The 26,916-nt window shown below is 46.0% G+C and overlaps 1 protein-coding gene across 3 annotated transcripts in view; it reads right to left on the bottom strand.

The window, feature by feature from the left end:
* Smoc2 (SPARC related modular calcium binding 2) overlaps window positions 1–26,916 on the bottom strand; it is a 148,051-nt gene that overhangs the window by 20,444 nt on the left and 100,691 nt on the right. For all 3 annotated transcript variants that reach the window (XM_004868837.3, XM_004868836.3, XM_087196010.1), the window contains exons 8-9: window positions 18,811–18,997; window positions 13,306–13,388 (exon numbers count right to left, since the gene is read on the bottom strand). In XM_004868837.3, coding sequence (XP_004868894.2) covers window positions 13,306–13,388; window positions 18,811–18,997 — 270 coding nt within the window. The remainder of the gene's footprint in view (window positions 1–13,305; window positions 13,389–18,810; window positions 18,998–26,916) is intronic.

Genomic DNA, 26,916 nt, shown 5'->3' with positions numbered 1-26,916 from the left:
CAGAAGGAGCACAAAAATGACAGTTTGTAATAGGGTGAATAGTCATATTTTAAAAAGTCATGATTCAAAATTATCATGGTGGCTGGAACATTGAACCACCACCAATTATCACAAGGACAGATGAGTCCTATACCTAAATTACCTGCATCTAATGGCAGAGTTTGTACCAACAGACACTCACTGACCTTAACATTCTCAGTGAAAGACAAAGCCCAGCAATCTCATCAAACTTGCTGAACAAAAGTACTTCCTTAATGAAGAGCAATTATTTTCATATTTGCTTTCTGGTTTACTGCTTTTAATAATAATTATCTTACAAAATTTGTCCAGAATAGCAAAATATCTTTATCCCTGGTACAAGTACACTTTGAAAGATTTGTTCTACTTGCATGGTGTTTAGAAACCATCCAGTTAAGGAGTCATTGGCAGCTGGGAAGGAATGCTAACACAGATGTCACTTTGAATATTTCTGAGTTACACCATTTAACTATGAGCCACCTCAACGCACCATTAATTAGGTATCAGAAAGCCCCCGCTACTTAAAAATCCAGATGATTTCAGATTTAGGGAGCACTACCCTATTCATATTTACAAGTCCTCAGTCTAACAAGGCTGAGTAAAGGGAATGGTTCACTGGAAGTAAGCATTGCTCTCTTAGACTGCACCTGAATCCACCGTATCTTCTGGTGGCCAGGCACATGGTAGCTTGGTCCTTCCTCAGGGCTCTGGTCACTCACCTGCAAACTATTGGGAGGCTGGTTCAGGAGATGTAGGCTCCAGGGTAGAGTTCAGGTAAAGAGCAGAATCCTCAAAGAAAAAAAGACACGTACAGGTACCAGCACCTGTCTCCCTTGGATCTGCAATCAATGACTTAATGAAAACCTGAGCCTCCTTAAAATATGCATAACAATATAATGAAACAGGAAAACAAAACCAAAGGAGCCAATCTGCTTTCTGTGTTCCTTGAATACAAACTCTTCCCTGACACAATTTCTTGGTTTTATTAATTGCAAATCCTTAGTTCTTACCTCTGTTTTACCACCCAAAGTGATTCTCCCACCTGGAATGCCATCTACTCTTGCCGATGTACATCTTCCTCATTGTTATTAAATTGTCTCAAAGGTCACTTTCTCAGAGATTGAGAGCATTCAGCTGTCCTGAACTCTCCCTGTTCTGTAAGTCCTGCTAGCACTGATGGCCATGGCACACCAGTGTGAGCCTTTACACACTTATCTCCAAACTGTGTGGAATGATTTTGCCAGGGAAAGATTTTTGTTTTGCCTTTTTTCTACATTAAAAGTTTTAGGATGAGGGCTATTAGAGGAAACCATCAGCCTGGTTTTCTGAGCTCATCCCAAACTGGAACGATAAAGGGAACCCTGCCCTCACGCAGCTCCCAGCTGCCCTTCACCTGTCCAGAGTCCACCGCCCAACTAACATGGGATCTGCTTCCATCTCCTGACAACGCCAGAGTTCCCCAGGGCTGTGCATGAGGACTGTGTTGCTAATTATACAAGGTGATACATGGCTTCAGGGATTCTTTCTTACAGAAACTCTGGTCTCATGATTTGTATATATTAATATTAGCTAGATTGAAAATTCTCAGGTGACAACAGACTAAATATATAGCTTTTTGGAACCCAGAGTGTGGGCACACCACCCTGTCCTCTGACGATGTCATTCATGGAGACCCAAAGCTATTTGAGAGCGGTGGAGCAATCAGAAGGGAGCGAGGCTGCAGGTTTGTAGCACCCTTCCTATGTTGATTCCAGTTCTGGAAGAATCAAAAGAGAACAGTGAAGATATTTAGGGCATGAATGTGAAATCAATACATCAGTGAGGAAGCTCGGAGAGAGGACAACAGCATTCTGGTGGCCTCAGAGGGTGGATGGGAATAAATCTTCAGCACATGAGGCACCAGCAGAGAGCACAGTAAGATGAATACATTTTGGCCCCTGAGGATAGTCCTTTCAAAGCTCAGGCAGCAGGCAGGGCTAGGCAAACCATGGCTACCCTGGAGAAGAGGTGAGAAGACACAGTCTGCTCCTCTGACCACCACCCACAGTCCAGGCCAGTGGCTCTTCTCAGGGCTTGTCCTGGACTCTGCCGACCCATGGTGCCTTTGGGATGGGACTGTGTCTTCCCAACCTCATCAGCTGGCGGAAGAGGGGAGGCTCCACACTCCACCAAGAGGACTGCAGAAGTGAGGAGCAGGCTGGATGCCTCACTAAATGGCCTTTCCAGGAATTGAGTTGAAGTGGCCAAGGAAGGGCCTCAGACAGCACCATCTCTTCATGGCAGACAGTGCCATCCACATCACCCACAGAGGGCTCCACTTGCAGTGTGGTGACCTTTCATGAGCCCTCTGGAAACCCAATTAAAAGAGCAAATGGGTGAAGAAGTGGGGATGTAGTAAAAGGAATATAGTACAAACAAGTGTATAATTTATGTTGGCTAGATGCTGCTGGTTTCACATTTTCAAACTTAGCCTATTTCTCTGAATTCCACGCTCTGCTTGTTTCTAAGACAGTCTGTTTATTATCTCCTACAGATTTTCCACGGACCTGCCTCGTAGACTCCTTTAAACAGGCTGTCACAAACTGTTACTGACACAGGGAAACAGAAATCCAGCCCGGTTCTGGAATGAAATGTTTTCACTTAATGCTTCAGTGTTTGTTTACAGTTTTTCAGGTTATATTAATTTATAAGAGAAATATTTTCTACAACCCTAGATTTTTATTTGGGAGGCAGCTACAGAATAGCTAGCTTTTTGCCACAGAGGAAACTGGATGTTACCTCAGGACCAGGCCCTTTGTCCTGACCACAGAAAGTGGCCGAAGTGTAACCTGCCCATAGCATACCACCTCTGGTGCTGTGGAGCTCCTGGTGGCCATGTGGCGCTGCCCCTCCCAAGGACACTGCCAGAGGGCTACAAGAGAGGATGCTTTTGTGAGTCTCTGATGATGTGAACCTCTCTAGAGAGGGGCATATGGCTTCCTCCTGCCTTGATGAGTAACTACCAGTTTCAGAGAGCAGTTTGTGCAGGTGCCCCAACTGTAGACCTGAGCAGCACACAGCATTGGTACAGCCAGCCTTCCTGGTGGAGAAGCGGGTGGTCTACATGTGAATGGGAGCCACAGCTACCCCAAATTCACTGTGGTGGGGGTCAGGACACGGGACATGTCTTCATGCAAATTTTCTATCAGTGCTTTTCTCCGACTGGATTTTGATGACTGTCCTGTCCCTCTTAGACTCTGGAGCTGGGAGGACATCTCTTCTCTGAAGTGGGCTAAATGAGGAGCTTTATCCTGGAAGTCACTTGATCTGAGAACCTAAGCAGACACCTCACAGGTGGGCTGAGCCTTCCTGCAGAGGTGGCAAGCAGGCCACAGCTCTGGGGATGAACTCTGGGTGCTCTGGAGCACACTAGAACCGGGCAAAGTCCTGGACATCCAGAACTGCATTTGAGCCTAAAAGCATTTCAAGCAAGAGTACACAAACATCTTCAGCCATGAGCTGAAATATGGGTGATGACCATGAATTCAGAACAGTACACCTACTTGGCAATATTCCAGACAATCAGGCCTGGGACAATAGTGTAGGTGCCAGGTGTGCTAAGTGGCTGTGCCAGAGGGCCACCTGTGCTCCAGCAAATAGTAACTGTTAGTCCTAGAGTGACTGACCTTCTTCGGGGGGACATAGTCAGAGACTAGGACACGTGGCCTTTTATGGCCCCCAATCCTGCAGATCATAGGAGAGATCTTCTGGAAACAGAGCCAAACCCATGCTGCTGCTGCTCTGTCTAAAAACTGCCAAGCTGTGCTCTCTGGGAACTGTCTGTTCTGAATCTTTACCAGGTTGGACATGTGAATGTGGTGTGTCCGGGGTTTCCTGGGTGTCCTCATATCATCTGAGCAGGCTTGGGGAGTCCCTGGGGAAGAGGCAGAGCCCCTCGGGCCCAGATTGCTCTGTGTCCTCCTCCTCCCCTCAAGCCCGGCTCTGGTGTGCATGTCAAGGAGTGAGGCACATCCAACCGAGTGCACAGTGTACCAGTCTCTGTGAAGGTAAAAAGAACTGATCGCCCAGCACTGAGGGTTTTTTAACCAGTGCCTGGAATGTTCTTCTCTCCAGTGAGAACATCACTATCATGTGCTCATACCTTATCTCTGTTGGGGCTGCTTGGGTACAGGTCTGGTCCTCTCTGTAAGGAAGGCAGCACCTCTCTGCACAGGACCCATAGGAAGCCAGATGGAGGCCTGCACTCCAGATCCAAGCAGCCCACATGGGCTGCTCCGAGGGCAAACCCAGACCCTCCTCTTCCTCAGAAGCTGGCAGCCTTCAGAGGCTGTGTTCGCTCTGTGCCCACTCTGGCATCCCTAAGCAGGGGCTGTGTACACAGCAGGGAGAGGAGGAGCAGGCAGGCGGGATGGACAGGCCAGGGGCACAGGGCTCACTTAGCCTGCCCTCACAGAGTCACCAGGAAAAATCAGTCTCTGGGAGAGTGAGCAAAACCTAAGGGAAGACATGTGGCTGGGTACTTGCTGCTAGATTTGAGCACACATTATTTATGAGATGTGATAAAAATATATGGTGCTTATCTAAATTTAAAAAGTGTATTGTAGTAAAAGACACATTGCCATTAATCCTCCTCAAAATAGGACCTCTAGCCTCAAACACACTTATCTGATCATTCTTGCCACTTTCTTTTTTTTTTTTTTGGCCATTAAAAAAAATTTTAGTACATGTTTGTGATACATAAGGAATATATTCATCTTAGGGTATTGGTACTTATACCTATCACATCTTGATCCTTTTTACTTCCCCTTCCTTCATTTTTGTCACTTCCTGAAGCAGTTCTGGAAGTCCTCCTTGTGAATGTCATTACTAGGTGTGATAACAATACCATGAATGCTGCTGGTGAGTGCCATCCAACTGAAGACAGGCTCATAAAATCATTATGTTTTGTCTTCATCACCTTATTTTCCAACTCTGACAACATGCAACTTGTGGCTCTTCCCCAAACTCAAAATGATCATGCAAGCTAAACATTTTAAATGGATTCTGGATAAGAGAGGCATGACATCGCAACTAAAAGCATTAACTTAAGAGGAGTACTTCAGTTGCACCAGAACTGCTTCATAAAGCAGCAAAAACAACGAGATAAGTGTGTTCAGAGTGGAATATGTCGAGGGAGTTTAATACCAATGTGTCTTTTACTAAAATGCAGTTTTAAAGATTTAACATTTACCATAGTTTTCGACATCTTGTATTTTTAATACATACAAAACAGAATGTGAAAAACAAAACTACATAAAGCAAAAGTCAGCATAAAAAGAAACTTGAATTCCAAGAATATTAAGATGCGACCTGGGACCAGCTTTCATTCCAGGCCGTGTCCCCAGCACCTCTGGGCTGTGTACACGCAGGGCACACATCATGCCAGTATTCTGAGGTGCCGTCTCTCTAGGGGCAGGATCCCCACAGTTCCAGGAGATGTGGGGCTCAGGATATCTGCTTCCAGAGACATCTTCCCCTCCCAGAGCCTGAGCCCAGTGGGAATCTCAAAACAAAGGGAGGCCCTCAACATCCTCCTGCTGCCTGGAGGAAACTACACAGAGATGCTGAAGGAGGAAGTGGGAATAGGGCCTCACAATACCTAAAGAAAACAGGGAGGCTGAAAGAGATTCCCATCCCTGCATTCATTCTGGAATATGAGCCTCATGGGAAGGAGACAAATACTGTGTGTGCGTGTGTGTGTGTGTGTGTGTGTGTGCACGTGTGTGTGTGCACATGCATGCATGTATATGTTGGGATATTCTGCCTATGCCATTTACTGAAATTTTCACATACCCTGTTTTATAGAAGGATCTTAATTTGGTTATGATAGATTCTCCATAAACCCAGGTTAGATCTGAGGAAGACCCAAATTAACAAAACTGAGTTGTAGGCCAACAAAAGGCAAACTTGTTATTTTCAAGTGTATACCATACTTGGATGGTTTTTCAAGTGATTAATTATTTTAGATAAATTACTTTAATAAAGAGACAGAAATCGCATGTAATGGGCTAGTAGCAAATGTTTACCAATAAATTTGACATATGTGGTGGTGGTTGAAGACAGTTTGTTCTTAAATTACTCAAACTGTCTCTCAGATATTGCTCACACTATTAATTTGTCTTGCAGATACTTTTTCAGGATGAATGTAGATCTAAATTTTATTCCATCTCTCATCTGCATAATCATAACTTTCAAAGGAACTAAGTTCACATGAATTAGGGTTTTACTGTATTGATGTAATTGATAACGCTCCTTCTTTCTTAGGAGATTTTTATTTGGCTCCTGAGATTCAAAAATATGCTTTCAAAAGAGACAATAAAACCAATACAAGTCACATGTCTTCTGAAATGACTTCTGCTGAGTCACAGTGTTGGCCTAGAACTGTACTCTAGACACATTGCCCAGTGTCATTTGTCTCCAGTCGTGTGTCACCAAATACTGGGCCCTCTGCTAGTTTGGCAAATTCCTGGGTTTCTTGAAATTAAGGTATTTACTGCACTACATTATTGGGAAACAAGAAATGAAACTGGGCCTATGAATCTTAGGAACTTTGAAACCTGTTTTAAAAGGTAGCCATTTTTAACGATTTGTCCAGGCAATATTATTTCAGCAACTCTAGCTTGCCAGGGTCCTTCCAGTGAAGAACAACACGTTGTCTTCCTGCCATGGCCTCCTTGGGGAGTCATGTGCAGGGGTCCAAGGTAGGCACCATATTTATGGGACAGGAGGTGCCCTGCCTCTGCAGCCCACTGGTGCATCAGTGTCCTGCCTGCATCCTGTGGTTCTGAGTCACTGTCTGTTCTGCTGTGAGGTCTTCTACCCTCCTCCCTCCTCCCTTGCGGGTTCTCACTCTGCCATTCGGATCTGGACTCCATATCACAGTACTGCCCCTCTGGGGCCACACACTGACCTTTCGGGCCCCCTATTCTATTCACAGATTAGGACGATGTGCATGATGGTGACAGCAGTGCGTTAACCCCACCAACCCACCAGACTATGCACAAAGCCAGCCCTGCAAGCCAGAAGCAATCTTTAGAAATGGATTCATAGGACCAAGAGGAGGTGTCTGCAAACCTGCCCACTTCCCAAAGGAGGGACGGACAGGTGCAGCTGCACCCAGATCTCAGGCTATCCTGCCTCCAGAAAGCCCCACACACGGCATCTGTGAGGGATTGGAGGACTCTCAGCATCCTGCCTGCTCTAAGTCCCTTGCTACCCCACACTCAGGATCCCTGGAAACTCAGCCTCTGTGTGCCCTCAGTAGGCTCATCCTGACATGAAGGAAAATCCTTGTATTCAGCTTAGTCAGTTGGGAAAGAGCATCAGGGCTAGCATAGGTGCATTTGGTTGTCAGAGCATTAATAAATGGAAAAGTTGCCCAATGTCTTCCTACAATTAACCTAAAATTCTCAGTTTGTACTTATTTTCCCTTCTCTGTGTTTCAGGGAACCCAGCACTTGTTTCTTTAACTTGTCCTTATTTGTTCTTGCTTTATTGTGAATAACTGATTCTCATAAACTTCTTCCAAGCCTTCTCCAATTTCTCCTCATTCTCTTAAAAGTGGAAAAGAACCATGAACTAAGCTCACTAATCTAGTAATAAGCTCATGTGCCACACAGATGCTGCTCTGGCCTGCAGTGCTTGCCTTCTGCCATGCACTTCTGCTGTGCCAGTTGGTCTCTTGTGAGGAAACAGAAATCCCCACCGAGCACTGCTTCCGTGTGCACTCCAGTGCCAGCCAAGGCCCTGGCCAGTCCCCTGGGCATGTGACATGATGGAATCTGCTGTTCTGAATCTCACCTTTCCCCCCGGGGGGCGGGAAGTACTATCCTGAGGCCTGGGATGCAAGCTGCAGGCTGATTCTCAAATCTGGCTTTTCCACCTGCAGCCATCATGGACCAATACAATCTAGCAAGTGGTTCATTTTTTGCCATGCCCTCTAAAAAATGCAATGGTCCTTGAGAAGGTCAGCAGTCACATTCATCTGCAGATTTAATTTCACCAGGTCAGTGGTCCAACAATAAAATCATGAAGGCTCAGAACTCTCCTCTAGGCCCTGGCATTTTAAATGCACCCTGGCTGCACTCAAAAGCCCCCCTCAAGCATGTGGTTCTTCCCTCATCTACTTCAGGTACAATGTCACCTGGAATTTGCAAAGCAAAGTCCTCTCTGGTTCACAGCTGCTCATGGCCCTAACCTCCTCACCAGCCCCACAGAAGGGAAGTAACAGGGCTTCGCTGTGTCTGCTGGGGGAGCAGATGATGGGAATGAGCCCATGGGTGCAGAATGATGCCTTTGTTCCCCGAACTGAAGGACTGAGCACCCTGTGGGCACCAGTAGCTCCTCACCAGTTCAGCTGTAGTACAGCTGCCTCTTGCCTGTGCATTCAGCATCGGACCTGATGGCAGAAACACAGACTTGGGCATCTGTTAAGGAGAAACCTGGAGCAGGAGCCATAGGCCTCCTCAGGCTCAGAATGCCCTCCCTGCAGCAAAGCCAGATGCCAACATCTTCAGGTCACCCAGCACCGAGCACCAATGCAGCTCTGCTTATGGCCAGGAAGAGGTCATTTTATGCTGCTTCAGGAAATCACAGTCGATTTTGCAGCAATTCAGAATGGTGTTAAAATGCAGCTTGAAAGTTGGGGAGGAGGCCTGAGGCAAGTGCAGAGTCCAAGCCTGTCATCCTGTGGTCACCCAGGCCCTGGTGGAGGTCATCCTTGCTCTGCAGGCCACAGGGCTCTTGCTGTGGCCTTGCTCTGTCGCAGAGGGGCTGCTGGGGATGGGGCCCTGGCGCTAGTCCAAGAGCTTGCAGGGACAGGTGGAAACAGCTGCTCAGCCACGGTGGAGAGATGTAGCTCTGTGGAGAGATGTAGCTCTGTAGAGAGCTGTGGTCTGAGGATGAACCCGCCTGTGCTTTTCAGGACTGAGATGCTGCTCTCCCACCACCTCCCTCCCCGTGAGACTTGAGCAGAAGGGCGATGTCCACAAAAGGCCCTCATGGTGTCTGCCATGCTGAGGACAGCTCAAAAAGGAGCAGATTCCTCCCAAGACTGATCTCACAGAACCTCTCGGCCTGTTCTCTTGTCTCAGGGTTACTAGGACGAGACTATGCTGCACCACGATGAAAGCCTGATAATTCTGACAGCACCAACCCCACAGATGGGGCCAAAGGCCAACAGAGAGGGAAGGCCAGCCTATGTGTTCCACTAAGACTGCACCTGAGAATAAGGTGAGACAATTGTATTTAAGATGAAAGATGAAAATCATCTGATCAGTGCAAGATATGGCGCCTCATAAAATCCAAGCCATAAAATGAAATTATTTTGACTTCCTTTAAGTAAAGTCTCCAACATTAGTTGTTCCTGCCAGCTCTGCTCAGAGATGATGTTCCCATTGAGATGAGAAGCTGGGGTCAGCACTAGATGAGCCACTCCCAGTGTCAGTGCCAGTGTATCTTTTCATGACTTGGTCATGTGCTTTCCTTTGCTCTCTGTAAGGAGCTCATCTGTGGGCCAGCCATGCTGGAGCAAGCCTATGGACCAGCTGCTCAGGAGGATCTCTGGAGCCCAAAAGTCTCAGGCCTGCCTGGGCAATAAAAGGATAACACATTCCAAAAAGAAAAGAGAAAAAGAAGCCCTAAAGGGTGAGCTCCTGTGGCCTCCAGGGTGAGCACTGTGCCTGCACATCTGGATTCCAGAGGCTGCTGGCATGCATTTAGAGAAGAATGCTTGTTACCTCCTCCTCCTGGATCAGCCTTACAAGATCTGGGTTCTAAGGAACAGAGAGCTCAGTTCTGCTGCCCAGTCCTAGACACCAGTAATCCTCCCCACAACACGATCTCCTTCTAAGACAATGCCAGTGAATCAGAGTCTGTCAATGTCAGTCATTTGTGGGTTGGAAAGGAACACAGTGCCTTGTCCCATACCCAGCCTCAGGTGGGCTCCAGGCAGTGGTGGGGATGCTGGAAAGCTCAGTCTCCACCTTTTCAGGGGCCATGTGAAACATGGACCAGAGGCCATGAGTCCACGGCTTCAGAGGACATCCCAAGCCCTGGGCACAGGGCCTGGTGGGTGGACAGATGCTGGGGACAGGGGTCAGAGAAGGCACCTCCAGGATCCTGAGGTCTGAGGACACCACAAGAGGCCAGGATGCCAAGGAGAGGTGGTCTAGTTGGAGAGGACGGGAGCCCAGGACAAACACAGCCACAAGAAGACACAGGAGGCAATGGAGCAGTAGGAGAAGAGGGACAGGATAGATGTCTGCTTAGCAGGATGTCCAGCTAGTGAGTGCCCATGAGAGGTGAGGCCACGATCGAGCAAGGTAGATGTGCAGGTTAAGGGCTTTGCCTAGGATTTCTACTGTCTTAGTTCTTAACTTCCCTTGGGCAATAGGACAGCCCTGCAAGGAAACTTGAGGAATGAAAGAGGAAAATGAAGGGCCAAGTTTTTGATGTGTGACCTACTAGGCCTGGTCTTGGTCTCTCCTCCATATGCTAAAGTGCTGACCTCTGAAGATTTAGTTATCATCTACTCTCAATTGGCATGGACAAAAATATCTGTGAACTCTCCTACATGTGGTGTGAAGAAACATGTGATAGCCAGCAAACTCCCAAACAAAGCCTGTGGCCTGGCCCAGGCCTATAATCCCAGCTCTGAGAGAGGCTGATGCAGGAGGATCCCAAGTTTGAGGCCAGCCTGGGCAACTTAGTGACTTAACAACAGCCTGTCTCAAAATAAAAATAAAAAATAAAAAGGGATGGGGATGTAGGTCAGTGTAAAGACCCTGGTTTAGTCTCCGGTGCCACTAAGAAAGAAAAAATGAGTTTTGCATGGAATATTATTAGCTCAGTGTGGAAGATAAAGAACCTCACTGCTGAAACTCAGAAAAGAAACAAGACAAAAACTGAGCCTTCTAAGAAGAACATACCTCATCCCTACATGACTTCACATGTTCTCCTACCCAAATGCTGTATTATTTTGGAAATAAAATTTCTCTTCTCTACCAAGAACAGTCTGTATCCTGGAGTTAATTTAAAACTTTCCTGGGGTTTTCTCCTAATAAGGATGACTATCTTCAGATAATGAAAATGAGTAAGTGGCCATGAATACCACACTCCAAAACATCTTGGAAGTGGAGAAGCAGCTGACCTTTACAGGATTTTCACATCTGCCTCAGCCAGAGCGGCCAGCCTTCACTTCAGGGGTGGTGGGAGGTGGTCTCCGTGTGACCTGGTGGTCCTTCTCCCTCACTGTGACTGAGGAGAATGGGCTGTCCCAGCTCTTGTGTGGCCCTTGTCCCAGGCCTGTGCCAACTTCCACAGCCTGTCTGACTTCAGACTGGCCAGCAATGGCTGTGTGGCCAGCTATTCCTATGTGATGAGTGATGTCTCCATCTTCAAACAAGGAATCCTGGCCACAGTGCTGCTAACAGACCTTCCTACTAGGAGGAAATAGTAGTTGTTCTTGACTAACTGAGAGCAAGACTTCGCTGGACCTCAGTGAGTTGGCTTCATATTCTATGTGTGAGACCACATTAAGAATTGGCTTGGGAGCCAGGAAGTTTTGCCTATTAAAAGAGAAAAGTGAGTCTTGGACCCTTTAGGAAGGGCGCTGGAGACAAAAGGACAGATTAAGGATTATATGACAAGATTAAGACCAGCATAAACCAGCAAATGGCTATGGAGGGCTTTCCACATAACAGCTGCATGTCAGGTTCATTATTTCCTTCTAAGAAACATATCACCCACTAATACTGAAGTCTGGCTTCAGAGGTTAAGAAATCATACCAGAACTCTAGGACCCCTGCTAGGATAAAGCATCACATAGGCCAAGGCCCTCATCTGGGGTCAGCTTTGGGGCTGACCTCACCTCCATGAGTCTTTCTATTCCCCACCCTGCTCCATGTCCTCCAGGATGCAGAAAGAAGCCTGATTCAGGACACAGACAGCAAGCCAGTCCTTGCCATACAGGAAAGCAGTGAGATAAAAATAATGCCAACTGTGGATTCCTGGAAACTGCCTCAGGAGGAAGACCAAGGGTGAACACGAGCTGGGGAGTAAGGAAAAGCCCTGTCAAGAGCCTTTGGACTGGGAAGGGGTGTGAATGCCATGGATTTTCCTCAGTGCCGATAGAAAAATTTCCAACAACATCTTGACATCTGTGCCTCCTCTGTATTAGGTATTAGATATTTTCATCCCAAGTATTGTTGAGCAGATATGGAAATGAATAAAGAATTTAATCTATTGAGGATATTTGGGTCTTCTCTTTGTTTCTAAACAGAAAAGCACCTTCACTTTTCAAAACTGAAAACCCTTTTTATTAAAGATAGTACAAGTCAACCACCAAAGTTTCTCAAAGGAGATTTATCCAAACTGTGTAAGACCAAGATCAAACAGGTATGCTCCATGAGGGACACTGGAATGATTTCCATGGTCTCTGGGACTTTAACTACACACATACAATCTGGAGATACTTAGAGGAAAAAAGAGGACCAAAGAGCAAGCAGCTCTGAAGCATTTCACCGACAGCGCTGGGTTCACCCGTGATGCCAGGTTTGCCTCTGGCCGGGTGGCTGTGGCGGCTCTTAGCAGGGCCCAGGGGTCTGCAGCCAGCACTTAACTCATGTCCCAAAGGGTGCTGCTTCCCTGAAAAGCTAGGCTTAACTGTTGTCCTGGTGGATCGAAAAACACATGTGCTTTCTGATGTCACAGAATTTCCATGAAGCGCCCTTTAGCCAAGGTGTTTTTAATCATAAACTTAAAGTCAGGGTTTCTGGATACTTTCAAATAATCCTTTGCAACTGAATTCACCAAATCAAAGACTGAGCTGATGCTTCATCACAGTTAATCCTCAGTTTCCCCAATTGTTAACTCAGTGCTACAGGATGCCAGAGGATGGCACTGACATTGATGCTTTCTTTTAGGTAGAATAAATAAAGGATCCTTTGGTGCTGTATCTCAGAAGCACCAGAGAGTTCTACTGTGGTGACACTGAGCCTAGAGTGACACTGCTTGTTTCTGCTCTCAAATATTTCACCATGCCCTTGCCCTTGGGGGTTTGTCCTACTTTGCTGCCCACATGTGACAGCAACGTAGGGACAGCCTGGTGCCTTACCTTTGAGTTCCTGTGTCTGCCTGGAGCGTGCCACCCTGCGGAAGAGCAGGAGGCCCGGGGTCCACCAGCCTCTGGAAACAAAGTCCTCCTCGAGCTACACCTTCACACTCGGGCCACCTGCCCACAGTACTCACCCTGCAGCTGTCGGCCCCTGTACAGATCCCGTGCTTTGGTGGGGTGTGCCCTGGCTGTGTTGTCACACTTTGGCTGCTCGTACCTGGGGGTGAGAGGATACAAAAGAGAAAACAATTAGTGTGAGCCCCAGGGACAGATTTTCTTCCACTTCTTGTGCATCTGCAAACCATGTGAGGACCAGGCTGTGGCACAGACTTGGGGGCTGGTCCCCGAGTCACAGCCCTCATGGCTTGGCTCTTCTCTTACTCTGTGCACCACGAATGGAAGAAACATTCTCACAGGCCACAGGAGGAAGGACACTGTGACTCCTTTCCTGGCCTGTCTGTCTCTCAGTCTGCTCTTGAGGTCTTGGCCAGTGGTTCCCAGACGCCAAAACCCACTCCTTCTTCTGCTACTCAGTCTTAGGAAAAGTGAGCTCCTGCCCCTACTCTGTGCACTGCTCTGGGTAGTCAGGGAGCAGTAAGGGCCCTGTGGATGGATGAGGGAGGGTCTGACCATGCCCTCCAGGAAGGTGGCAAATTCTCAGAAAGGCTCAGAGTTTTGCATTGGTACATTACTTAAGAACTAATGCATTTCCCATCCAATTCATGAAATTACAGAACTTTGTCCCAGTGTTTAAAAAAAGAAAAGAAAGCTGTCTGTCTCTATCCAGTGTGCATGGAAACTGTGTAAGTCCTGAAGGCTGGGGCTCCACTGCCTGGAGGCTCTGCTCCAAACCCAGAGGGCAGCTTGTCCACTGCCAGAATGCTGTGGTCAACAGCTCCTCACCAAGGCTGCTCTGCTGGGCACCGGAGATAGGGGAGACAGGGTCTCTGCTGGCCTGCGGAGGACACAGTCAGAGCAGTGCACAGGGGCCATGGGCACAAGTCCAGGTCAGCCCTGTCCTCCCTGAATTTTTGCACTGACATTCTCCCCAAAAAGCCAGCTTCCAGGGATGCTTTTCAGATGGGACTGATCAGGGAGTTCACTCCTGGGAGATGTGAGATCCCCTAATGAGATCTTCCTAACTAGGAGTCAGCCACTCTGGATGGTCATTTGGGTTGGCTCCAAATTTGGGCTGAAATACCTTAAGAATTCTAGCACTGATGCAGACAGACAGATAGACATATATGTATATAGTTAAGAGATGACATTATGCTCATTTTAAAGAGTGGTAGGAAATGCTGAATTGCAGTAAGAAATAGTAATCTCAAGAAGTACTCACTGTCTAAAAATGTGAAATTAAGCCTTGACACCAATCGCCACTGATTAAATAGTGTTTTTTCTAACATGTTTGTGTAAGGGTAAACACTCACTCCTCTTGAGTGTCTAGATACCCACCAGACTCCAGGCTGACAGCCAGGGGGAAGGGCAATTCAAGCCCCATGTCAAGCACAGGGCCAGGGATCAAGGGCTATGGGGGTGGGCATAGGAGCTGCCCTTTGCGAGGTAGGCACAGTCTGCAGGGCCATGGCGGGAGCAAGGCCTCCATCCACTGTCATAGACAGGAAAGTTTGCAGCAGCTGCAATCAGCCTGCTCCACACTGGACCCAGCAGCCCCTTCCAAGCTGAAACCTACCCCATCCTTCCAACCTGGACTCCTCCGGTCCCAGCACTGTGGACTTGCACGTGTGGCTCCCCTCTACCCACAAGGCAAGCTGTGGCCCAGATGTGGGTGTTGGCACAGAAGGGAGGAGAACAGCTGGAAGGTGACTCTGCAGGGGGAGCAAGGCAAGCAGCTCTCCACCTGGGGTGGGCAAGATGCCGGTACTTATGGCCTTGACTGCAGCCTATCAAATCAGGGCTTCTCAATTCCTTTGTATGGGTGTGAGGAAAGAGAGCTAGGTCATAAGTAAACATGCATATGGTATTTATGCATTCTTACTCTTGTTGAATTTTTAAATTTGCCTCTCCATCAAGAAATGGAGAGAATGAACAAAGAAACACTTGTGTTCTCAACCCAAGTGTAAATCCAAGCACGGTATATCTCCCTGGACTCCTCATTCCAGGAAATCATTAAGGAAATGCCATTTAAGTGACAGAAGGTGTTTGAACATCAGTGCAGGAGGTTTTCTGTGATGGGGATGTCCAGTCACCCCAGAGCAGCAGAATGAGGACAGGAGAAATTGACTATAGCTGACGGTGTGCTCTGATGATTTTGACTGACTGTCCAACATCCATGACTTCTAGACACGCCCAGATCAATGTAAAACAATGCTCTTTCTCATGGGTGTATGGGCCAATGGCAGGCAATTATTCATAAATTAAATCTTCTAGGATACTTCTACAGAGAGAGAGAGAGAGAGAGAGAGAGGGAGTGTCTGGTGTGCCACGAGAACTGTGGCATGTGGATGAGATAGTAGATATGCTACAGCCACCCTGTGATTGAGAAGAGAACCTGCCTGGAGACAAAGTCAACACAAGGCAATGCCAGAGCAACCAGAACTGAGCTTGCTGTACCTCTGAGCTTGTAGGGACATAATGCAGTCTTTCTGGTGCACACCTATCCAGCAGTCTCCTTGTTCTCTACTTGCTACTGCAGCTGCTCCATAGCTACTGGAACTTGCTATGCTGCAGGGAAGCACACACCCCAGTAGGCCCTCCACCCACTGCTCCCCAGCTCTACAGATCTCCACTCTGGTCAGCCTTCAAAGGCTGCCCTGGCTATGGTGCTCTAGCTGACCCCACAGACCCTCCCTGAGTCCCATTCACTTCACTCCAAATCACTAGTCACCACCTGATATATTTCCTCACTAGGGCTTATCTATGGATATATTTTGCCACCACCCATCTCCTGTCATGAGGGGGAAGCTCTACATGGTGTCCCCAGGCCCAGGCTAGTGCCTGGCAGATCAAGGGCATCCACATCTTTGCTGGAAGAGAAATGAAGAAATAAATGAGCCTGGAATGTCTCTGATCACAAGAGCTGGAATCCTCTCCTGGATGGTCCCACACTTGCCCCGGTGCTGGAATCCAATACTCACCCAGGCTGACAGAGAAGTCCCTGCCCTACACTCTTCTCTCCTGCTTTCCAGCCATCCCACATACCCACCCTATCCATGGCCCTTCACCGAAGCCCAGTGTGCCAGGGCTTCGGAGTCCTGCCCTCTACCCGTGCATCTGGGTCTGGCTGGGACCAGTTCAAGTGCCAGCCACCCCCACTGCCAGGCTTTTGCTACCCCACCTTTGCATCCATCATTTCCCTGATTGCAGGGCTGGCAGACACCACGGAGGCATCTCTCTCCTTTTACACAAAACCTGGACTCTTTAAGGCTGTATCCCAGTCTTAACTTGGGTCCTCCATGACAAGCATCCTCCCCATTCCTGGTGGCCTGGGGATCACCTGGGGCTGGGGCACAGCAATATTTCCACCAAGTAGAGAGAGGGGAGGTTCACCAGGTCCATGAGGGAGATTTTCCTTCCTGTTGAAAAGACAAAGACTTTCTTCTTCCAAAATATATTCCCATGGCTGCAAAGCATGTTTCTAGAAAGCACGGCAGGAACAAACCCTGAGCCAGCCAGGAAGCTGCCAGTGGCTGGGCGGGAAGGGCATCAGAGGCTCATTTGGATTGTGTCTGTGGACTGGAGCAATTCCCAAAAATTACCATCCTTTCAGAATGTGAGAGCTGGCAAATCCTGAGCCCAAGTGACAGGAGGGACTTCTTGTGCCCACCCACTGGCCCCACGCAGGGAAGAACAGTTAGAGAGGAGACTGTCTGTTTCCATAGGTTCCTTGGTCCTGACCACCACTGACCATCAGTGTTTGTGCTGAATGAATGTACTCATGCATGAATAACGAATGACAGATAAGATTCCAGCCAGCACTTTAGGGGTCTCCCCATTTCATTCAACCTAATGTTCTTGCTTGTTTAGGATAAACAAACTCAAATGTTTCAGTGAACATTTTAGGCAAACCATCATAGATCACTCATTTTGAAAAATATAAAATAAATTTCCACCCCCTAAAGTATATAAGTATTCCCAGCTCCAAGCTATAATGCACCTCTCTTTTGAGCGCCCACGTTCTATTTCCTTTGAATGTGTACTTTAAATTCTGCCCAATAAACCTCTTTATGTTGAGAGCGAGAGGGAGGAGAGGGACAGGGACAAGGAGAGGGAGAGAGAGAAGGAAATACACAAAGAGTGACTTACTCTCTCCTACAGGCAAACCTGGGGAGAAGAGAGCCCGAGCTTCTCCTTTTTGGCAGGAAATAGCACAATCTGTTCAGAGTGAAATTGGTTAGATGAGGGAAGATAGGGCTTGCTCTGCTTCGAGTCCATCACACTATGAAGTGTTTACAGGTTCTTTTATAAATGCTGATCTCATCACTTCGGATGCAGGGTGAGGAGTCTAGTTTTGACAGCATCAGGATTTTCCTTGGCTGGCCCTGAGAACGCATTTGCCAAGGACACTTCAGCTCTGCTGCAGAGATGCAGGTGGCTAACGTACAGCAGGCAGAGGGCCTGTGCTGCGAGCAGATGCCCAACCTGAATGTGCAGGAGCAAGCATAGCCCGAGGTGACAGAGGGGCTGCTTCCAAGGGAGGGCACATAGAAGGTAGTGCTCCCTCTGTACCTGTGCACAGGGACTGGAGAAGCTCCACTCGAACCTGGAAAGATGGACCTTCTTACTCCCAAACCCTGCAGCCTCCCTGCCGCTTACTGAAGCGTGCGGTGCATCTTCCCCTCCAGGGAAGGGTGTGTGGGTGCTGTGAGACCAGGCGGGCTGTGTGTGCTGGTTACCCCAGCTCCAGAGGCCCGGAGGAACCTAGACCTGCCCTCCTCTCTACATATATTGGAAAATTTGAATAACTTAGGAAATATCAAAATATTCATGTCCAAGCACTAGAGATTAAATCAGGGATCAAATTTGATAAGATTTGAGAGATAATATTTTCCTAAATCTGTAAACTATTTTTAAATAAATCCAGGAAAATCCAAAAGGCAGATTCATGTAACAGAGCTGCTGAAACATGCACACTGGGATCTTGCTGCTCCATGAGCTAGCCACTCTTCTTTCTCAGGTGCTCTGGGGAAGTTATTTGCTTTGCTCAAACTCACACAAAACATGTGTCAGTTGAGTTTATATTTCAAATCCTTGACTAACTTTACTGCTCTTCCTAGTCACATTCATGCTCTTTAATGTGGCATCTTATAGTATTTGTGCACTGTAGAAAGCTAGCTTGGTGTAAGTGCCCAGCTTCTTCAATGTTGCGTGGACGTCCAGGAGGCCAGGTTGGGCCTCTGATGTGGGCCCCATGCTTACCACATCATGGAGACTGATTGGACTGACCTGGCCTGAAAGTATGGCTCCTAAGCTCTTCTGCTACAGCCCACAGGTGGCTCCAGTTACCTCCAGAGCCACACTTTCCCCTGCCCTTGGGTACTGCAGCCACTTGCTCTAAAAGGCCACGTGGGCACAGAGGACAGAGGACGTGGCTCATGCCCTGGCCTTGTCGCGTGGGCTTGACACTGTCTGAGATGATGCCAGCCCCCTGCTCCTTTCCCCCCCGAGGCTGTGCATACCTGGTGGATGTGCCGGGGATGGGGCGCCCTGTGTCTACCAGCACGCACCAGCAGTACCCTGTGGACGGGTGGCACTGCACCGGCTTGTAGAGGCCACCGTGGGCACACTCAGGGATCACCACGTTGTCATTCTTGGGCTGCTTGGCCTCCTCCAGGGCAGACTGGTGCTCCTGGTCACAGGAGGACGCTGGAGAGGAAGAGGGAAAGGTGGTGAGCAGGCACTAGGGGCGGGACTGGAACAGTGGGCAGGGCCAGGAAGGGGCTGTGGTCACACTTGGGGGCAGAGGGCTGAGGGGAACCAGAGGCTCAGCAGGTTGAGCAGTGCGGGCCCCGTATTCTTCCCCAGAGAAAGAGAGTGCTCACCGGAGGGCCTCTGCTGCTGCCCTCCTACCCACACTCCAGCACACCCTCCATCAGCTGTCATACCACCACTGAGGAAGCCTGCAAAACACCCACTTTCCCAGGTGGGCAACCCTGACCTCTGACTGAGAACAGGCTCTCAACATCGTCACTGCTATCACCCCAGAACAATGCATCTCAATCGGAGGAGTCTAAAGCAGGCCATGGCAATGGAAGTCAGTAAGGATAACTGGAATTCTCTTGTAGTTCTGCTTCCCAGCAGCCAGTGACATGAGTTAGTTCCAAAATTCACTCACACCAAATAAAACAATGACAGTAAAGATGCCAGTGGTACAGATCATGTGTGTAAAAGCTGGTATCTCCCTATGTCAGCGACATAGCTTCAGCAACTCGGCTTCTCCTTGGTGTGCAGAGTTGCTTGATTTGTACCCATCTGTGTGCACAAATACACGCACGCACACACACACACACACACACACACACACGGCCATGCCTGGTCTACACCCTGACTCAGGCTCATGGTGGCTGCAGTGGGATCCCATAGACAGCAGTCACGTGGAGCCTCTCTATGCTGGCAGAATGATACACCCTGGCAAGGTGGAACCCTCTCCAAAAAGTTGAGCATTAAGACTGCTTTGAAGTCATGGACTGCAGTTGACAGAATGTTCATGAGCATGAACATGGTGTCAGGCAGGTGGACAAGGTAAGGGAACTGACAGTACTGTCCCTGTCCACACCACCCAGGCAGAGCTGGCCTGCATGGTGCAGGGGTTAGGATTCTGGCTGGGCCACTGAGGGTTAAGAGACTGAGTCACCCACCATGGTGGCACACTGACTGTGCTCCACAAATGCTCACTGTGACTTGCTCACCTTCCCAATTTTAGAAGAATACCTGGCATAGAGTGCACATGTGATTAATCTCTTGTGATAATAAATCATAGCTTGAAAACCACCTAGATTTTATCTTGCCCAGTAATTCCACCTACATTATGCAGATGATCGCACAAGATTTTATGCTTTGTCTGTCTTCTGGCTACATTACTAAATGCAGCTATTTGATATTTTTCCTCTAATACCAGGGATTGAGCATACCAGGCATACTAGGCAAGTGCTCTACCACTGAACTACATCCCCAGGCCCTAGGTTTCTTCCCATATAATCAGTGTGTAGTCACAACATCACACACAAATTCCTGTTTTTTCCAAAGATCGCAAGTTACTTCTGGTCATGAGGTGAGGAATTCAAGGAGGACAGTGGCTACAGCCTGTGCGGAGCCTGGTGTTGCCTGGTGGCCCTGCGCTCAGGTCCGTGCAAGATCACGTGGGACCACAGGCAGGGCTTAGGCAGGACTCCTTCCCAGGAGACTGGTGTCCCAGGGAGCACAAGGCTTACATGGCATCTGCCAGGCCCTGCATCAGATGTGCATTCATGCACAGAATTTATGGTGTGATGGGGCTGGGGATTTAGCTCAGTGGTGCTGCTGCCTGCCTCGCAAGCGCAAGGACATGAGTTCGATCCCCAGCACCAAGAAAAAAAGAATTTATGGTGTGATCATCTGGCCACAAAATACTTTCTGTGCTCTACCCTGGAACATCCTGTCTCTCTGGACATGATTTTTAGACATGGTTTAGGAAAATTCTTTAAATGTCCCTATTGAGGATTTTATGTCATATCTGAAGGCTCTCTGTAAGCAGTAGGATTGATTAAATCAACAGCTGCTTATAATTGCAGAGCATGTTATAAAGTATCAGAGGTATCACAACAGAATGAAAGGAGATTCTGTGAGTGCGTGAGGAAGCATGATCGTGATTAAGACTGTTACCCACTCAGTTTTATTTCATTGTCTGGCTGTGTGTGGGGAACTCGCACTTATTAGTCAAATTCAGTCACAAAGGGAGATTCTTCATTAAGACTTGGGAACAGGCAGTAACGCAACTTATGCACGGTCACCTTGTCCCCTAGCCCCTCCCAGGGGCTCTTGTGCAGGATCTACACCAGGCTCTGTCTGGGAAACAGCTCTGACAGGACTCACCCTTGATGTCACCGTGAGTGGGACTGTGGGGCGACTTCACACAGAACAAGCCACATCTCACCACAGTGCCAAGGTTCCCATCATCAGGAGGCCACACAAGTGTGCCCAGGAGGGGCCTGAGGACACAGCGCAGTGACCCTCAGGAAAAGTGTCAGTATGACCTTAAAAAGTGTTAAGGCACAGGGAGTCAGGAATGGAGAATGAAACCAGGAACTGGGAGAAACGCAATGAAGACTGACGACAGGAACCAGTACGGGGATGATGCAGAGGCTGCAGTGATGCTGACACCAAGGGAGATGATGCAAAGTGTGACAAGGGGAGCCTCAGTGGACAGTATGGAGCTGAGGTGGAAATGTCTTCAAATGCTGGGGTCTGCCACTGTGACACCACTGTGGACCAAGAGGAGGCTCTAAAATCATTGTGATATTTTAAGTTATATTTGATTCTGGTTGAAAGGCTAAGCTTCCAAAAGAATGATCATCCTTGGAGAGAAAAATAAGGCTTGGAATTCTGGAAATAATTCTCCATATAAACAAATAAAATAATGAACACTTAAAAAGTTTACATTGTGATATTCCATTTTAATATATTAATGAAAATATTTCCATGTGATGCCTATTTAGAGTGTCTTTATAAAGCTTTGACTGCTAATTATTAAATTTTTGAGGAGTTAATGTATAAAGAAAAAAGAATTTAAAATTTTAAAAACTGAATGGAAGGAATTTTAAAACAAGGGCACTTGAATGTTCCAAAGAAAGTCAGATGTCAAAGCACCACTGATGAACCTCAGTAAAGACTGCCCGTCTGTGAAATGCACCACTGCAGAAAAGAGAAGCTGAGATGTCATTTTGCATCAGTGTTGATATCAAATAAAGAATTTCTTTCTAGCAAAATGGACTGTATACAAATAGAGGTGAATGAAAATCATTTAAAGAAAAATACATAAATAAAACCTACTCAGAGATGTCAGTCTTACTGAGAGCAGGGACATAAATAAAAGATCTGTAGGCAGCTCACAAGGGTGGGTGGCTTTCTGAGCCTGAATTTTCCGAGAGAAAAGGCCAACTTCTGCAGCAGCAGCCTGAGGCTCTGAGCTGTTGGTTCAGACCCTGAACCAGGAGGCCACTAGACCAGAACCTCCTTGTAGATCCCATATCCTCGCCTGCCTACCACACAGAAGGACTGAGCACATTAACTGCAATGATAGATGCAAAGTTGTAGGCTGCTATATAATTAAGGTAGTATTATTACTATTGAGCAAAAGTTTTACATATCAGGCATAGAGACACAAAATAAAGTCACATAGAGGAAAAAAAGTCATAACCCACAAGGAAATTTTACACATATTCAATACTGTAGATGTAGGTTTCTTTTAGAAGCCATACATCCAACATAGAAGTAAGGACACACTAGATTTTTGTTTTTTGTTTTTTTGGTTTTTTTGGTACCAGGGATCCAACTCAGGATCTTGTGCTTGTAAGGCAGGCAGCAGCACCACTGAGCTAAAACTCTCCAGCCCAACACACTGGATTTTTCGCTAACTTGTGAATTCATTCACAGCCATCCTTAAGTTACCTGGCCCTCCAAGGAAACATATAATCCAGCTTCAAATGGACACAAATTTAAATGGATCATGATAACTCATCTTGAGGGTCTGCATTTTTCCTGACTAGTAATACAGTTATCTACTCAACTTTTCAACCAACACACTCATATTTAACACATATGTTACAAAAATGCAGTGTGTCCTGTTGCCAAAGTCAATATTTTTTTTTAAAAAGTCCAGCTTTCAATTCAGAGCATTGCATTCCTTGTCACCCAAACTACTGGCTTTACAAATAACATCTAAATGTTCCTGATCTTGGCATAGCTTCCTGGATATGCCTGATGGAGTCTTGAGCCACAAGGAGACCGCTCAGTCTTTTAGCATAAGCGGGACTGCACTGCTCATTCTATCTAGAGTTTATGCTTCTCAGTTCTGAGCATCTCTGCTCTGGCTTTCTACTCCAAGAGCTGTAGATGTCCACCGTTGTCCCATCAGGAACAAACCTGACCTGCAATTAACACACTGGCCACAGTTTTCCTACATAATTTCTCTTTAAATATCAGGCTAGTAACACAATTCCAATTCTACCTTACTGCCAAAGAATTCAAGTTTTGTAACCATACACAAGTTTTTATTTTGACAAAGCTACCTTTGTCGAGTTGGTAGAATGCCTACTTTTACAAAATGTTCATTTTTTTCAACCTAGCAAGTGTCATTGACTTTGCACATGTCTGACAGTTTGTCCAAATTGCCTGACAACCAAAAAGAATGTAAAAGGAATGTAGATGACAAACAACAGCCAGGCATCAAGGAACTTAAAAGATAAAAATCCTTAAACGACCATCATGTTAAGTGAGAGCTCCTGGATTCTCCTGAGCTGATGCCTGAAGTGGTTTTATAGAAAGCAGCACCAGTCACACCTATTCTATTTTTTGAAGTTTTATTGGTATATATTTGTGATATATAATAAATACATTCACCTGAGGAATTGTTATATATACATATTGTATCTTAATCCTTTTCACTTCCCTTTTCCCTCCCTTCTCTCCTGTCTCCTCTCATCCCCAGATTCCCTTCCTAGCTTCACAAAGTCTATCTCTCTGTTTCCATCTATTGTCTATTTCTTATTTTGTTCTTTAAACTATTTATACTTCAAGTTTCTTGTATAAGAGAAACCAAGCAATATTCAGTCTGTGTCTGATTTATTTCACTTAGCATTATGGACTCGAGGTGCATCCATTTTCCTACAAATTATTCAAATTTATCCTTCTTTATGGCCAAGTAGTGTATGCTGTGTAAATAAACCATCCATTGTGTAATCATACCACATTTTCTTTTCCATTCATCTGTTGATGGGCATATAGGCCACTTCCAAGGTTTAGCCAATACAAGTTGGGCTACTGTAAACATGGGTGTGCACATATCATTAAATATGATGTCTTTAACTCTTCCATGAACATACCCAGAAAAGGGATGGCCAGGTCAGAAGGTATTCCTGTATTTAGTTTTTTGAGGAATTTCCATAGTGGTTGTATTAGTTTACATTCCCACCAAGAATGTGGAAGCCCCTTCCCCAATCTTGCCAGTATTTGGGGTTTTTTGGGTTCTTGATAACGGTAATTCTTTCTGGAATAAGATGGAATTTCAAGTGTTGTTTCGATTTACACTTCTCTAATGGCCAGAGATGGTTGAACATTTTTTCATGTACCTATTGACCATTTATACTTCTTCTTTCAAGAAGTATATTCATTTTGGTTGCCTGTTCTCTGATTAGGTCTTTTCTTTTTAGAAGCCTATTTAGAGATAAAGATCTAGATTCATTCTTCTGCAAGTGGATAACCAGTTTTCCCAGCACCATTTGTTACAGAGGCTATCTTTTCTCCAGAATTTGCTTTTGGCTACTTTGTCAAAGATCAGATGGTTGAAGAAGCCTAGGGTTGTTTCTGTGTCCTCAATTTTGTCCATTGATCAATATGTCTGCTTTTGTTCCAGTACCATGCTGTTTTTATCACTGTAGCTGTGTAAAAGACCATCTTCCTATCTGCCATATCTCAATAAGTAGAAGGTGGTGCCTACATTGGCTTCATATTTGCTCATTCACTCATCTCCTGAAGAGCTGTGTATCTACAGACAGCTATCTTTACTTTGCTACAAGAACAGAATCTCTAAAAAGCAGAACCACTTGAAATTGTTGTTTGCCCACCCCATGTGTACACTGCGTTTCCAGACTAAGGCTGGGTCATAGGACCTTATGATCCATACCACACTTTTTGGCTCCAGTCCCTCCTGCTGGACTGGCCTTGTCCTGTTCCAGGCTCTCGGTGTCTTTGTACGGCTTCCCCTGGCCTGAGTCCATGACCACAGGGCTGCTGCTGTGTGCCTGTGGAGGAAACTGCCTGGCAGAGGCCACCAGATGCCGCCTTCATTGTAGGGGGCTCAGTCCCCTTTCCCACATGCCATGCACTCATGTAACTTCACGCTCATGGAAATTTACTCTCTTCCACACACATACATGGTTTTTTTTTTGGGGGGGGGTTGGTACTGGGGATCAAACTCGGGTCCTTGCCTACCTGGTTTTTAAAGGACTCCTAAAGTTGTTTTTCAATAAAAGTCAATTCCTTAATAGTTCTTCAGAAATTATTATAGTGAAGCCATACATTACCCTAAACATGTTTAACTATTATATAAATGGACATTAAGTAAATATCCATTATATTTACCTTAATTCATATCTTATTTATATTGCTGGATTCTGTTTTCTATTCACTCCTATCTTCTTAATTTTTTCTAATATGAAGAGGAAATTAAGCCAACTTAATTTTCTAAGTAAAAGAGTTTTATATAATTCTAATAATTATTCCAAAACTTCTCAGGCTGCACAATTCGAAATGTAGAAGATGAAACAAAATTAGATAAAACAGAGTAAAATCTCCACTCAGACCCAACCTGGTCATACAGTTTCATCCCTTCCACATAAACCATAGCAATCACTTATCAAACGGAATCTTCTGTGGTGTGAATTCTTGCCCCACACCAATTCATATGTCAAAATCTTCACTCCTAAAATGATAGTGTTAAGAGGTGGAGCCTTGGTGAGGTGATTAGGTTTTAGAGTGCAGCTTCCCTAGCACCCTTATAAAAGAGGTCAGAGGTAACTCACTGGCTTCTTCTGCCATGTAAGAACACAGTGAGAAGGTGCTGCCTATGAGCCAGAAAATAGGCCACTGCCAGATTCCAAATGATCTTGGCTTCCAGCATCTAGCTGTGGAAAATAAAATTATGTTGTTTTGAAGCCACTCCATTTAATTATTTTGTTATAGCAGCCTGGACAGAATAATACAGTATCAAATCTAACTGCCTTATACATGCTCAAGAGGAGCTACTGGAATAACACAGGAGTATATTTAGGAAGAAGGATAAAGTGGCTTGCAAAATTGAAGGAACTATTTAGAACACTACCAATAATACTCAATGACTCTTAAGACATTTCAATAACATTATGTCCTAAATGCAAATTTTTCAGTGGCAGTAAAACTATCAGTCTTTCGAAAAGAAAATTTAGTTGTTCATTTTTAATTAAGAAGTACTGCTTCGTTATTTAAATGTCAAAACTGTCAGAAAACTGGGACAAGAAGAACAATCTCTTCCATCTGATTGAGAGCATATTTTTAAAATGACAATAGATGACATCATACTCATGATAAAAGAAGGATTTAATGCTTAAAACTAATATCATGGCTTCTTTTTTATCATTATTGCTTTAGGCAATGTAATAAAGGTAAGATAAAGCAATAAGGTATGGAAAGAAAAGTATAAAACTGTCTTTAGTCACACAGGATAAGATAGTGTACAAAAAAGTCCTACAGCATCTACAAAGCAAAAGCTTGCTTGTGACCATGCAATTCCACTGCCAATATTTCAAAAGAATAATTTAAAATTGTTTAAAATGTGATTTGTTATAACATCAAAGACATAACATACTTAGTAATAAGTTTATTGAAAAATGTGCAAGATTTTGAAAATTAAATACTACTGCTGAGAAAGCTTAAGGAAAAATAGTGAGATATACCATGTTAAAGGGTAAGAACACTCAGTAAGGTTATAAAGTTAATTCCTCAAAATTGATTAGTAGATCCAACATAAATCCTATCAAATCCAAGGAAGCTTT

Source organism: Heterocephalus glaber, unplaced genomic scaffold (genome assembly GCF_053883595.1).
Source record: "Heterocephalus glaber isolate CG9 unplaced genomic scaffold, H.glaber_assembly_v1.0 deba00001610, whole genome shotgun sequence".
Taxonomy (NCBI): Eukaryota; Metazoa; Chordata; class Mammalia; order Rodentia; family Bathyergidae; genus Heterocephalus; species Heterocephalus glaber.
Note: the sequence above shows the minus strand (reverse complement) of the source record. Positions and strands in the feature narration are given on the sequence as shown.